Source organism: Thunnus thynnus, chromosome 23, assembly GCF_963924715.1.
Source record: "Thunnus thynnus chromosome 23, fThuThy2.1, whole genome shotgun sequence".
Taxonomy (NCBI): Eukaryota; Metazoa; Chordata; class Actinopteri; order Scombriformes; family Scombridae; genus Thunnus; species Thunnus thynnus.
The window spans coordinates 6,514,229-6,526,346 of record NC_089539.1 but is presented as its reverse complement, the minus strand read 5'-3'; the positions used below and the strand labels follow the sequence as shown (position 1 = coordinate 6,526,346).

Sequence of the window (12,118 nt, the reverse complement as noted above, 5' to 3'; positions counted from 1 at the left end):
ATATGACTATCCAGAGCTTTTGATACCTTTGAAAGACATTAACATTTGTATAAATGTGACTGAATTAATTCTACTACTCAGGATTCAGGGACTATAAGTCCTGTCCTTTCAACAGGTTTGACTAGGTTTGCCTCTGGGTTACATAAACATAATGAACTGGTTTCAGATTTGTGTTGGTGTGGTGTTGCCAAACTCATAACATGCTCTAGGGAATATTTTAATTGTCATTATACAATGCAGGATTGCACACTGAAATTCAGTTGTAGCCCACTCCATGCTACACACATAGACAATGTATTTACAAATATTAGAATATTTTAAATTAGAATAGAATAAAACAATCAATTTGGCAATAAAATAGAACAAAGTATATAAAAGTAGCACTAAAAAAGAAAATGAAAAGGAAAAACTTTACATACTTACAAACTGTACCTACAAGTAGTATATACACTGTATACACCCACAAGTTTTTACAATATGTGCAAAATAAATGTAATATGCAGGTTATGGTACAAAAAAATTTGGTCTTAGTGGGATTTCAGGTAGTGCAAAAGTATGTAATGTGTACAGAAGGTTTCAATGTAAATTTCACATATGCAGTGTAATTAACAGAAGAGGTCCAGAGGATGTGATGGAGGTTAGGAGCCTCACAGCCTGAGGAAGGACGCTGCTCTATGGTCTGGTGGTACAGCAGCTGACGCTTCTGTATCACAGGGTTGACAGCAATACGTGTGCATTTTCTTGTCCTGTCTAACCCTGTCTAACCGGCAGGTCATGAGCAGTGAAGTATGTTTCAGAGCCACAGAACTTCATTTCGTCTTGTATACAGTGGAATGTATCTGTAAGCAACACATGGTCCACATTTCTGCACACCACAGTATCTGTTTATGCACATGCATGGTGAAAGTAGCAAGAGATAGTGAACAGTCAGGTGCCCAAATGAACACTGACATGTGTTTCTCTTGCTGTAATCACTCCTCCTGTTCATACTGACCATTGAGAGATCTCCAAATAGACTTTCAATGTAAGTGATGGGGGACAAAATCCACCGTCCTCACTCTATGCAAAAATGTATTTAAAAGTTTATCTGTAATAACTTCAAAATAATTTTGAAGATAACATGAGGCTTCAGCCATCCAAATTAGTCGAATTAAGTCGATATCTTTCGAAGTTAAAGGCTTTTTAACAATCCCTCTATTGCAGCTGAACAGGAAAACACTGTCCGTCGAGACACAAAGAGAGAATTTTTTATTAAAAAGACTGTAACTGTGGAAGATATCCACTTTATTTATCACTTTAAACCTTTAAATACATGTATGTGCAAAACAAGGACTGTGGACTTTGTCTCCTTTTGTTTACATTGTAATTTCATTTGGAGGAGAACACTTAATACCCAATGATTACATTTAGCAAAACCTGTTTCAGTGTTCATGCAGGCAGACTGTTGCTTTAAGACAATAAGAAATGTGGACCTATCCTTCAAGTTGTTCTTGTAGTCTCCTCTTCATTTATACACCTTTTATTTTCACCAATTGGGCTTGCGGAAGTTCTAGTTTCGTTGCTATAGTGTACAATATTAGGTAAAAAATAACTTTAAACCTGAACTGATTCCCAGCACTCTTGCAGACAGCTACTAAGTGGCTTAAGTTTAGAATCCATGTGTAAAACATCAGTGTATTATAAACTTTACAGTGGATTATCAACATGCTTGTCATGCTTCTTAATAGCAAGTTATACAACAAACTCATTCTACTCTCATGACTATGTTGAGTATGAACCACACAAAATATATCTGCATTTTATATACCTTTTACTTTTTTCAGCCTTATATTTTTGGTATCTTTGGAAACTTCTGAAAATTGTGTAGAAGTTACAATCCTGCTCTGTGGGTTTTAATGATGTTTGGCAGCTCATGAATGTTAGTATGCATGAATGACAGAATCCATTATGGGTGAAGAGATTAAAACTGACAGGTCTTATTCTGCTTACATGATCCCTGACTGGATATTTATTAAACACAAACGTACAGTACAGTGTGCTGTCATGCCCTTCCTTCTGCTTGTTTCCTACACACTGCCGTTACATAACACACCGGGGGCAGGTGGGGCAAAGGAACACACTCACCCGCACTTCCCACTTCCTACTGTAAAAACACAAAGCCCAGCACATTTCAAAGGGACATCAACAATGGACAAACACAGCCTGATCGATAGCAGTGTGGTGGAACACCATGCAATCTCTAAGCCTCCCAGCTCGCTCCTCACACAGCACATTCAGCATGAGGATAAATTATGAGGAGGAAGGATGAGATAAATCTAAGCGATACATCTAACCTCAGCTGTTTTACAGCCTTGAATTCTCTACAAGAAAAAAGGGTTTTTCACACTATGGAGTGTGACCACATCCCTAAAATAATGTACGTGATCAAGTCAGCACTTGCAACAACTAGAGCACAGAAAAGGTCTTTAATTTTCCTGAGGGGAATTAGTCTTGTTCAGCAGGTTTTGGAAAGAAAGATCCAACTGCTCTCTCTGGGAGGGAATCTTTGGTGTATGACAGTACTTACAGAAAATTACAGCAATATTTTTATTTATGTTTTTACTCCGTTTCACTGCTCATTGTCCAGGCTGAAGAGCAACACCAGTTTACCAAGATATTTGTACATTAAAATGAGCAGAAATAGCCCACATATTTAAATAAACTAAGACTAAATGCTCTTCTTTTTGGTATCAGACACAACACACACTTTGTTCTTTCAATTTCTAAATTTGGAAAATGTCCAGCAACAGCTCATTCATCCATTAAGTAAATGCCCACAAGCAGATATTATTTTAACAGGGCGATGGACAGATGCCCAAAACAACTTCTCTTCTTTGACAAAATGAGGCTGGACACAGTGAAAGTGCAGCTGTGGTGTTGATTTGAGAGTGTAGTATTAAGTATCTAGTTTTGGAGATTTTCCTTTTTTATTTTTGAATTTGATTTTACTTTTTTTAGGATTACATTTTACTGTAGTTTGTAGGCCAAGAATGCTCGCTGAGATTTGGTTTTAGTTTAACACTAAAAGTCATGGTATGAAAACTTACTGCAAGATAAAAGACTGTACAGTAAACCAAGGACATAAAATCACAATAACTAGTACTACTTTTGCTTGTACAAGTACTAGTACTACTACTACTCATTACTAGTCAAAGTCATTTCTTAAGTAATTCTTTCACTTTGTTTTAGTCAGTATACAAGCTTTAAAAACATGAAAGGCCATGATGCATTCACTGGTGCTCTAGAGTAATAAAACTACATTAAAAATTGCTTCTTGCTGAGCTTTGACCAACCAATGAAAGCTAGTGAGGTTGACGGATTTTAGTAAAAAAAATACATCATGACAGAGTGATCTGGGAACTTTAATGGTTTGTACAGAAACTTAAGGAAAACAATTGAAAACAGCCATTAGTGAATGAATGATTTTCAGACATTAAGAGCTGCATTGGGTGTCCCATGAAAGTCACCTGAAATGGTGGGAGGGGCGGATGTGGTAATCTACACCTGGCATGTATCCAGACGACCTCTAAAACTCATTGTGCGTGCAGCCTGTTGGGACATAGTGTGTTCTAAGCAATATCTATGTTGCAGTCATCAGAAAAAAATGCCCGCATGGCTCTCTGAGGAGAGCAACGACCAGATACTTGTAGTTCCTGACACCCTCAGAGGTGAGAAAACAGATGCAGGTGCAGAAATCTGGGCCACACACTGAGCTAACAGTCTACAGTAATCATAGAAAGACTTGAGGTGGAAGTCATTAGTGTGCATGTTTTTCTCACAGAATTCCAACGAGGACTGTCAGTGGCTATTTGACATCCTGGAGTTAGCATTAGCATTAGCGCCTCAATGGAAACTGAAAAGAGCTAAGAATTCAAATGATAAATTATCCACAAGTAGCTGTACTTTTGATGATCACCTTTTTCTGTGTTGTTTATCCTAATAAAATATTGCACACTGATTGCACATCAGTAAAAGCTACAGAATACACACTGTATACATAAACCTCAGTAGAATAACTGAATAGGCCCGTTGATGATGATACCAACATATTTTGACGTTGGTGGAACGCCCAGGGAGGATGTCCAGTGATGGCCAGGTAACGTGCACTATTTTCATTTTGGAACTATTTTTTAACCATTTCGGGACGTCTTGACGGGACATTCAATCAACGGTCATTCAAAGTGTAAGCGTTTGCTGGGATGCAACTACTGTAGCAGGTGGGGTTTTTTCAAAAGAGGGAGACACTTTAGCTGACATATAAAATTGTTATGTGCAACCTGAAATTCCTTGACATCCTTTTCACTAAACACACCTGATATCCAGAAAGCGCAGAGTCAGCACAACCCAAAGAAACACTTTGGGTCGAGCACTGTTACTATCCGCCACATGAATCGAATCATTCCCAGGGATACAACAGAAAGTTTGAGCATGTTCATAGCTCTTGGCAATGTGTCCCTGATGATGCCAAAAAAAAATGCCCAACAATGAAGGAGGGTGGGATTAATGGAAGTTTATAATCGATTAGAACTTTTAAGAACCTACAGTGATGCTGACTAGTATTTTCCTCTCAAACAAAGGCAAGAGCTTTTACAGTCAGATGTGTGTTAATGTCAGAGTGTGGGGTAGGACTATAGATCTTTTCCTTTGTAAAATGAAGAGGGTGAGTCTCAATGGTCCAAAGCTCTCCATCAGCACTTCATCAGTTTTTTATTTAGCACAGAGAGAGAAGAGGAACACCTGCATGCAGCAGCAGCAGCTGCAGCACAGCCTGAGCTGAACTCAAGTCTTAATTGTCACAGCATCTAGCTCACAGTGTCTCTGACTAACCAGGCAGGGCTGTAATATTCATCAAAATCGGTTTTGTGACAGACAGGAAAAATATTGCAGACAGCTTTGTCAACAATGCACAATTTGCTGTCAACAAATGCTGACATACAACAAAGTTACATGTCAGGGGAAATGTTTACTGTTCTTACTACTTAGTAAATCCTATGGTTAGCTAGAGTTAGCTTATAGCTCATTTTCATCTGCAGTCCCTTCAGCAGGTCACAATTAAAACATATAACAGCACAATAAAAAACAGTACAGAACATACAGGACACATAATACAAAATACAAAACTACACACAATAGTACATCACGTACACCCACAATGTCAACTAGGATTATTATTATATGAGTGATACCTGTTATTCAAAAATGATTTTGCTGTTAGTTTTACCTCCAGTTATACAGATTATGTGATATATTGTAGATAACTGTTTTGCAGTATACTGCATAACACACCTACAGTGATACACTACTAAGGTCTACAAAGGTCAAATTATACTTGACAGTACTGTAATATATGTTACCTTTAAGGGTTGGTGTATGTATGCTTGATCAGAACTAGTCTGTACATTCGGAATCAGAAATGGAGAGTAAGTAAGCCATCATAGAGAGAAGAGGGAAACATGATAATGTTTAAATGCGAGGATAACAGCGCACATTTTCTCAGTCTCACCTGGAATTCATATTCATATTCACATTCATAGTGTTGCACTCTGTTGACCACATGATGTGAGACCTTTCTGAAGCTGTTCCACCACACAACAAGTAGTTCTGGTGGAGTATACTGGCCCCTTACCAGCCAAACTAGTATTATGCCAATCCATGCACTGCTTTTACAACTGTTAAGTTAAAAGTGAAGTTTATATTCAGTAAATCTCAACAACACACTTTCTGTGTTTCCTTGAGGTCTACCAAACAAAGTAAATGCATTTCCGTCCTCGTAAAGCATTTGCAAAGTCAATTTTTTAAAAACATTATAAACATAATTGGTAGCTTGCAGTCTTCTTCCAACAAACTCTCCACTCACCAAAATATTGCCCATAGGTTTACTGGTGGTCAAAAACTCCACAGGGTACCTTACTGGCATACTTGCATCACTTTTTCATGACTATACCTGAAATCAACAGCTTTCAAAACATACATAAATAAATGCATGATATAAAACTAGTAAACAAATTAATTAATAATACTATCATATAGGGCTTGAGCTTTTTAGGTACAAAATATTATTAAAATAACAGCCCAGTATCGCACCAAAGCGTGTAATACACCTGCTGATGCACTAGAGGATACCGTGTCAGTGTCATGTTTTCCCTTGCCTAGGTGTGAAAAGTACATGTGTATACTCAATGCCAACAATTTCCTCTATCTAAATTTCCATATTAGGAGGCGGGTTGGGTGGATGGCTAGATAGATAGATGACAAAAAGTGGACTAACCTGCAGGAGACTGCTCTTAGTTTCCTGTTTCCAACCGTGAGTCGGGACAGTTTTTTAAAAAACATAACTTAAGATTGTTGTGGTGTTCACTGTTCCCCTGACGACAAAGGTTGCATAACTTTAACCCACACCACATTTCAAGTGAATTTTTTATCCAAAACCAAGTGGTTTTTGTGCCCAAACCTAACCAGACCTTGACCATAGCATTTTCACACCATAAAACATCATTATTTTTTAACAGTGATTTGTAAGGATTTTGGAAAACAGAAAAATGATGCTGTCCTACCGATTACTGCTGATAGAGTTGCCATATAAGAAAACTCTCCTAACATACACACATGTACTTTTCATGCCTTGATGAGGCAAAACGTGACACCGACACAGTGGACTGACAGGTGTATCACATGCTTTGGTGTGATACCAGGTTGTAACAAGTATAGCAAAGCATTTTCCACCTTTCTTCATGAAAAAAGCTCAATCAATTTGGAACAAAGTGTACTCACCGATAGTGATTTGACTGACACAGCTGTAGAAAGTTCCAGTAGAGACATTGTTGCTGCCACTGCTGGGCTCATGGTCTATGACAGAAGGAAGCATCTCATATGAGGAAAGTCATCACACACTTATCCAGAGCATCTCAGTACCACAAATGCATCGATTTTTAGCACAGGAGAAGATTACAGTTTTAGTCATTTGTATAGCCATTGTTGTTGCAATGGATGTGTAGGGCAAAAAATCAAAAGTTTTTCTGAGTCCCACAGTATCATGTATTTTGCAGTTCCAACTGCATCCATTAAGCCACTAAGCCTAGTTCTGTTCCTAGGGGCTTGATAAAAGCCATGACCCCGCAGCGTTACAGGAATGAAACACCTCATCCTGCAATGTTAGTGCCACGCTCCACACATTGAGCTACACAGGGAATAAAACCCTTGACCTTGGCAGAGTTGAAGGAATACTGTACCAATTTATATATAGAGGCAATGAAATCATCCACTGTGGTAGAACATTGTGAATGAAATTCATAACACTAGCACCAGTGTTATGGGAATGAGCCCATAACTCCCCTAATCTTGACACTGTTGTACAACATTAACATTCATTTAAAGTTATGTTTCTGATCACCTGACTAAAAGCCCAATACTCACTCTTCTTTTAGCTCAGTTTTGGTCTCCACCAACTCTTAGCTGCTAATTGCTCCACTATGTTGCTACTTGCTAACTTTGCTGTCTGGTGATGGGCAGGTAGCATACTGTGTATTTTTCAGAGCTTTTTCTTCTCCCGTTTTTTTTAAAGCTGCCTCTTGCGACTGAAAATTGGATTGATGAGAACGGTGAGACTGAACCAAACCATTAAAGCTCCAGCCTGTAAAAATGAAAACAACAACCAGAAAGATGCTAAAACACTTTGTAGAGCTGAAAAGAACTGCAGAGTTGGGTGATAATTTTTTGTTGGTTTGTCACTAGAAGTGACACCTTACACATCACACATAGTGATTTGGTCCATTGTTAATTCAAAAATATTAACAGTGCAGCTTTAACTTACCTAGAATAGTCAGATCTACATAATATATAATACTGGCAGAAATATTTCCCCAAAATTGTGTTGCACTGAGTGTAACCAATGTCTTGTTGTTTACACTATTAGTTGACCTAAGTATCAATTCAACTTCATGCAACTTAGTGGCGCACAACTTTTCAGTTTATTTGCGTGAGAGTGATCAGGTATACAGTAGGTACAGCTCTGATTAAGTTCCTATTCATACAGCCAAACTGCATGAAAACTGGCTTGTGTGTTATGTTCATTGCCATCATGGAAAGTCCATAGCTCAACAACAACAACAACAACACATAAACACAATACTGGATTGTTTGTTGTTACAAAGCTACAACACTTGATGTGAAACACTGCTTGCTATCAATGAGGTTGCATGATCAATAAAATAAGCTTGACACTGGAAACTACTGTAAAAACCTAATTTGGAACTCCAAGTTATCAGGGGAGACAGAGTTTAAATCATGAATCTGTCTCAGCAGAGGAAAAGACTTTCTCTGGCATTGCAGTCACTACAGACAGGTACCAACTGACATTTTGGCATTGCACTGAGAACTGAAGACAAAAGAGCCTACTCATTTACCAAATTGGAAAACTTACTCCCATTTCCTTATTTTCTAATCTAATGCCTACAGCTGCATCAAAGAAAAGCAACTGCAGCACAGAGTAGACATTTATCACTGACTGGGAGTCTTTTCAGCTTAAGCACTCACATTTGCTTGCATGTTTGGAGATAAAGCTGCAGGTACCATTTATTACCAAAGCTATAGAAAGTGGACTAAGCAAACTATATCAATCTCTGAGCAGCCTCCAGTAACATCCATAATTTATCATCAGATGGGATTTTAAAAATGTCAAACATCATTTCAGCATTGAGCACAATGTACACAAGTACATTTCATTCACAGTGAGGTCAATATCTGCTGCTGTTTATGAATTACACCTCAGCATCCAGGAGTGAAACAATCTCAAGTGTTCGTAGCAACTTCACAAGCTGCTAGACATCTGTTTTATTGTGATAAGAAACAATATACTTGGAGGCAGTCTCTAGATGTTTTTTTCTTTTTTTTGCCTAATAGGCAAGTTGATTTGAAAATAAAAGGCACTAGTGTGTTTAGCAAACAGAATGAGGAGGCTTAAAAAGCTAGTTTGTGTCATGATGATAAATTAAGGAAATTCAAACACCACTGTGTCTGATTCATAGCAACATATCTCCTACAACTATAAACAATAAACTATAAACTTTGCACATTTTTCACACATCGATGATCCACCCTGGATGCTCATTTAAGAGACTTTATACAGACTTAACATGACTGCCTTTGGGGCTGTAGCTCCTGATAATTAAAAATACATCAAACTGTTCATTTTTCATTATAGCATGAACGTTTCTGCCATAAACTCATACATTAATTTGTTAATGTTGTATTATTCATTATTGTTTGATAGAAAGAAGGTGTTTCACTTATTCTTGAGTTGTCCCGAGCTGTCACTTGAAGCATACTGGAACACCACACCCTCATTTTCAGCCCACACTCAACCCTGAAATTGGGGTAATTGATTATATGAACTGCCAAAACAGTGTTAATCAGATAAACAGGCAAGTATTCTTATTGTAGACTATGTATGCTATTTTTTCTAGCTGCATACACTGCATAGGATACCTGCGGATCCGGAGGAGAGGCGCGCCGCGATGGCGCGGCGAGGACTGCACGGACTTCCCGGACAAACCCGCACCACCTCGTCCTGACATTGCAAACCAATGACCTGGTTTTCGTGATTTTCTCCGACCTTACTGCAGCCCATGTGCTCGCTCCCGGCCTGGATCTTCATACCTGTGTTGATCTGATGGATCAGTCGCATGTGTGATCCTGCCTCATGCTGCAGCATCCTCCCCACAGGCGGTCACGCCCATTACGCATGGCTTCGGCGTGTGAAGGAAACGACTTCTCCTGTACCTAAACCATCCTTAAATCTACCCACTAGACACTTAATTCGAACGCTGATTATTCAAACCTGACCCCCTGCACGAGCTCACCTCCGCCATCACCCATTTCAGCTCGTGTCGCGGTTGACGTCGCGGTCTTTACGCGCGACTGCAGACGTGGCTGCTTCACGTGGTGAGGTCGCAGTGTCAAGTTCCTTTGGGAATGAATATTAGTGGTACCAAGATAGAGAAGTCATAAAACTAGGCCTCTATTTAGTCCAGCAGAGACTGTATGCCATGAAGGGATTATTACATTGACACAATAACAAAAAGTAGTTTGAAGTCTCCGGACGCTCAGCATAAAAGACAATGGGGACAGATTAAGTACATGTACACAGTGGCGGACTCAGGCTGTCTCAGGGGGAGGGCCAAAAAATATAAGGGCACCCCCACTTCACAATATTTTCTCCCCTACAGTGCATGCTATAGAGCACATTTTTTCATTGAATGGGCACCCGATTTTGCGCTTCAGTATGTTAGACCAGTGGTTCTCAACCTGGTGGTCGTGACCCTCACGAGGGTTGTGAGATGATTTCTGGGGGTTGCCAGATGGTTGTGTGAAAAAAAATAAAATAACATAATTTAGACTGGAAACTGTTTTTTTTACATTCTACCGGCTGTATCAGTGATATAATTTGTCTTGACATAGATTTTATTTTCTGTCTGTGGGCAAAAAAGTTCAGGGATCGGGGGGTCCCGAACACCAACCTGATTATTCTGGGGGGGTCACGACTCAAAGACTCAAAGATAAAATGACCTTAGAGGTCATTTTATCATACTGTGGGGGCACCTTAGGGGGCATTTTTATCATACTGTGGGGGACCTTAGAGCAGTGGTTTTCAACCTTTTTGAGTCGTGACCCCCCAGAATAATCAGGTTGGTGTTCAGGACCCCCCACCCCCCTCACTTTTTTGCCCACAGACAGAATAATAAATTCCAATTTGGCTTTAGTGTTTTTACATTTATTTAAATAACTGCACCTTCACGGTCAACATGTGTGCATTAGGCCTTAAAGAACAATAATGGAAAGAAATACATTCTCATATTACTGACGTAAGTGTTAACATGTAAAAATAAAACAGTATAGCCTTATAGTTTTACAGGCCGTAGTTTAAGAACTGTTTTATATCTGTTACACCTTTTTGTTAGCATTAGTTCATTCAGTATATTTTCCACCTAAATAAACAATTCAGTACATTTTCCTGTAATAATAGATATTCTGTCAACATGTCTGCTTTAGGCCTAAAAGAACCATAATAGACAGAAATACAGTCTCATTACTGAGATAACTTGACCTGTTAACGTATAAAAAACAACAAAAAAACACAGAGTTGTGGTCTTACAGGCCTTAGTTTAGGAACTGTTTACACCTGTTCTGTTTAGATCAGTTAATTCAGCACATTTTCCTGTAATAATGGAAATTCTGTCTGTTCTCTCAGGTTTTGACAGCGGAATTGTCTCCAGTGTGCTAGCTATTTTTTCACCATGCATAGAGCTCGTCATTGCAATGGCTGCGGGGTGGATGAGGCCTTAGCAGGGACTGTAGCAAACTCGCTCACCGCTGTCTTTTGGCTCCGTAGTTCTCCCTACTTGCGTCGAAAAAACTCTAAGGGTTTGTTAATGTGAGAGATGTGTTTTGTTTCCAAATGTCTCTTAAGTTTAACTGGTTTTAAGCTTTCATGTGCAAGCACTTCTGAACAAATAACACACTGAGGATAATCCATGTTGTTTTTTTCTATGCATGTAAATCCATAGTGCAGAAAGTCAGGCTGATAGTTCCGAAGCTTGTTGGTAGCTTGGGGCTGTGTTGGAACTGCTGGCGCCTTGAGTTTCTCAGTTGATGATGCTGCCGTCTTTTCAGGTGACCCACCTTGAGACACCTCCTTTGGCTTGAGTCTTGAGCTGGAATACTTTTTCTGAGAGCCATCTCTCCATAGTCGTTCCATATGATAGCTAGTAGCTAGCAAAACCGGCTATAACCAGGTATTGTGGCAAGCGCCAAAATGATTTTGTGTACTGTGTGTGTGTGTGTGTGTGTGTGCTTGTGTATGCGCGCACGCCGTGTGTATGTGTCCAATCAAAACTCAAGTGCAGGCACACTTTGACTCTCACACACTCAATAAAATCTATGCAAAGACAAATTATATCACTGGTACAGGTGGGAGGATGTAAAAAAAACAGTTTCCAGTCTAAAATATGTTATTCTATTTTTTTTCACACAACCATCTAGCGACCCCCAGAAATTATCTCGCGACCCTCATGTGGGTCGCGAC

The 12,118-nt window shown here is 39.2% G+C and overlaps 1 protein-coding gene across 2 annotated transcripts in view; it reads right to left on the bottom strand.

Annotated features, from left to right (window-relative positions):
* LOC137175805 (anoctamin-4-like) overlaps positions 1-10,533 on the bottom strand; it is a 49,086-nt gene extending 38,553 nt beyond the window's left edge. For both annotated transcript variants that reach the window (XM_067581698.1, XM_067581699.1), the window contains exons 1-2: positions 9,523-10,533; positions 6,811-6,885 (exon numbers count right to left, since the gene is read on the bottom strand). In XM_067581698.1, coding sequence (XP_067437799.1) covers positions 6,811-6,885; positions 9,523-9,748 — 301 coding nt within the window. In that variant the 5' untranslated portion in view covers positions 9,749-10,533. The remainder of the gene's footprint in view (positions 1-6,810; positions 6,886-9,522) is intronic.
* Between the last annotated feature and the right edge of the window lie 1,585 nt (positions 10,534-12,118).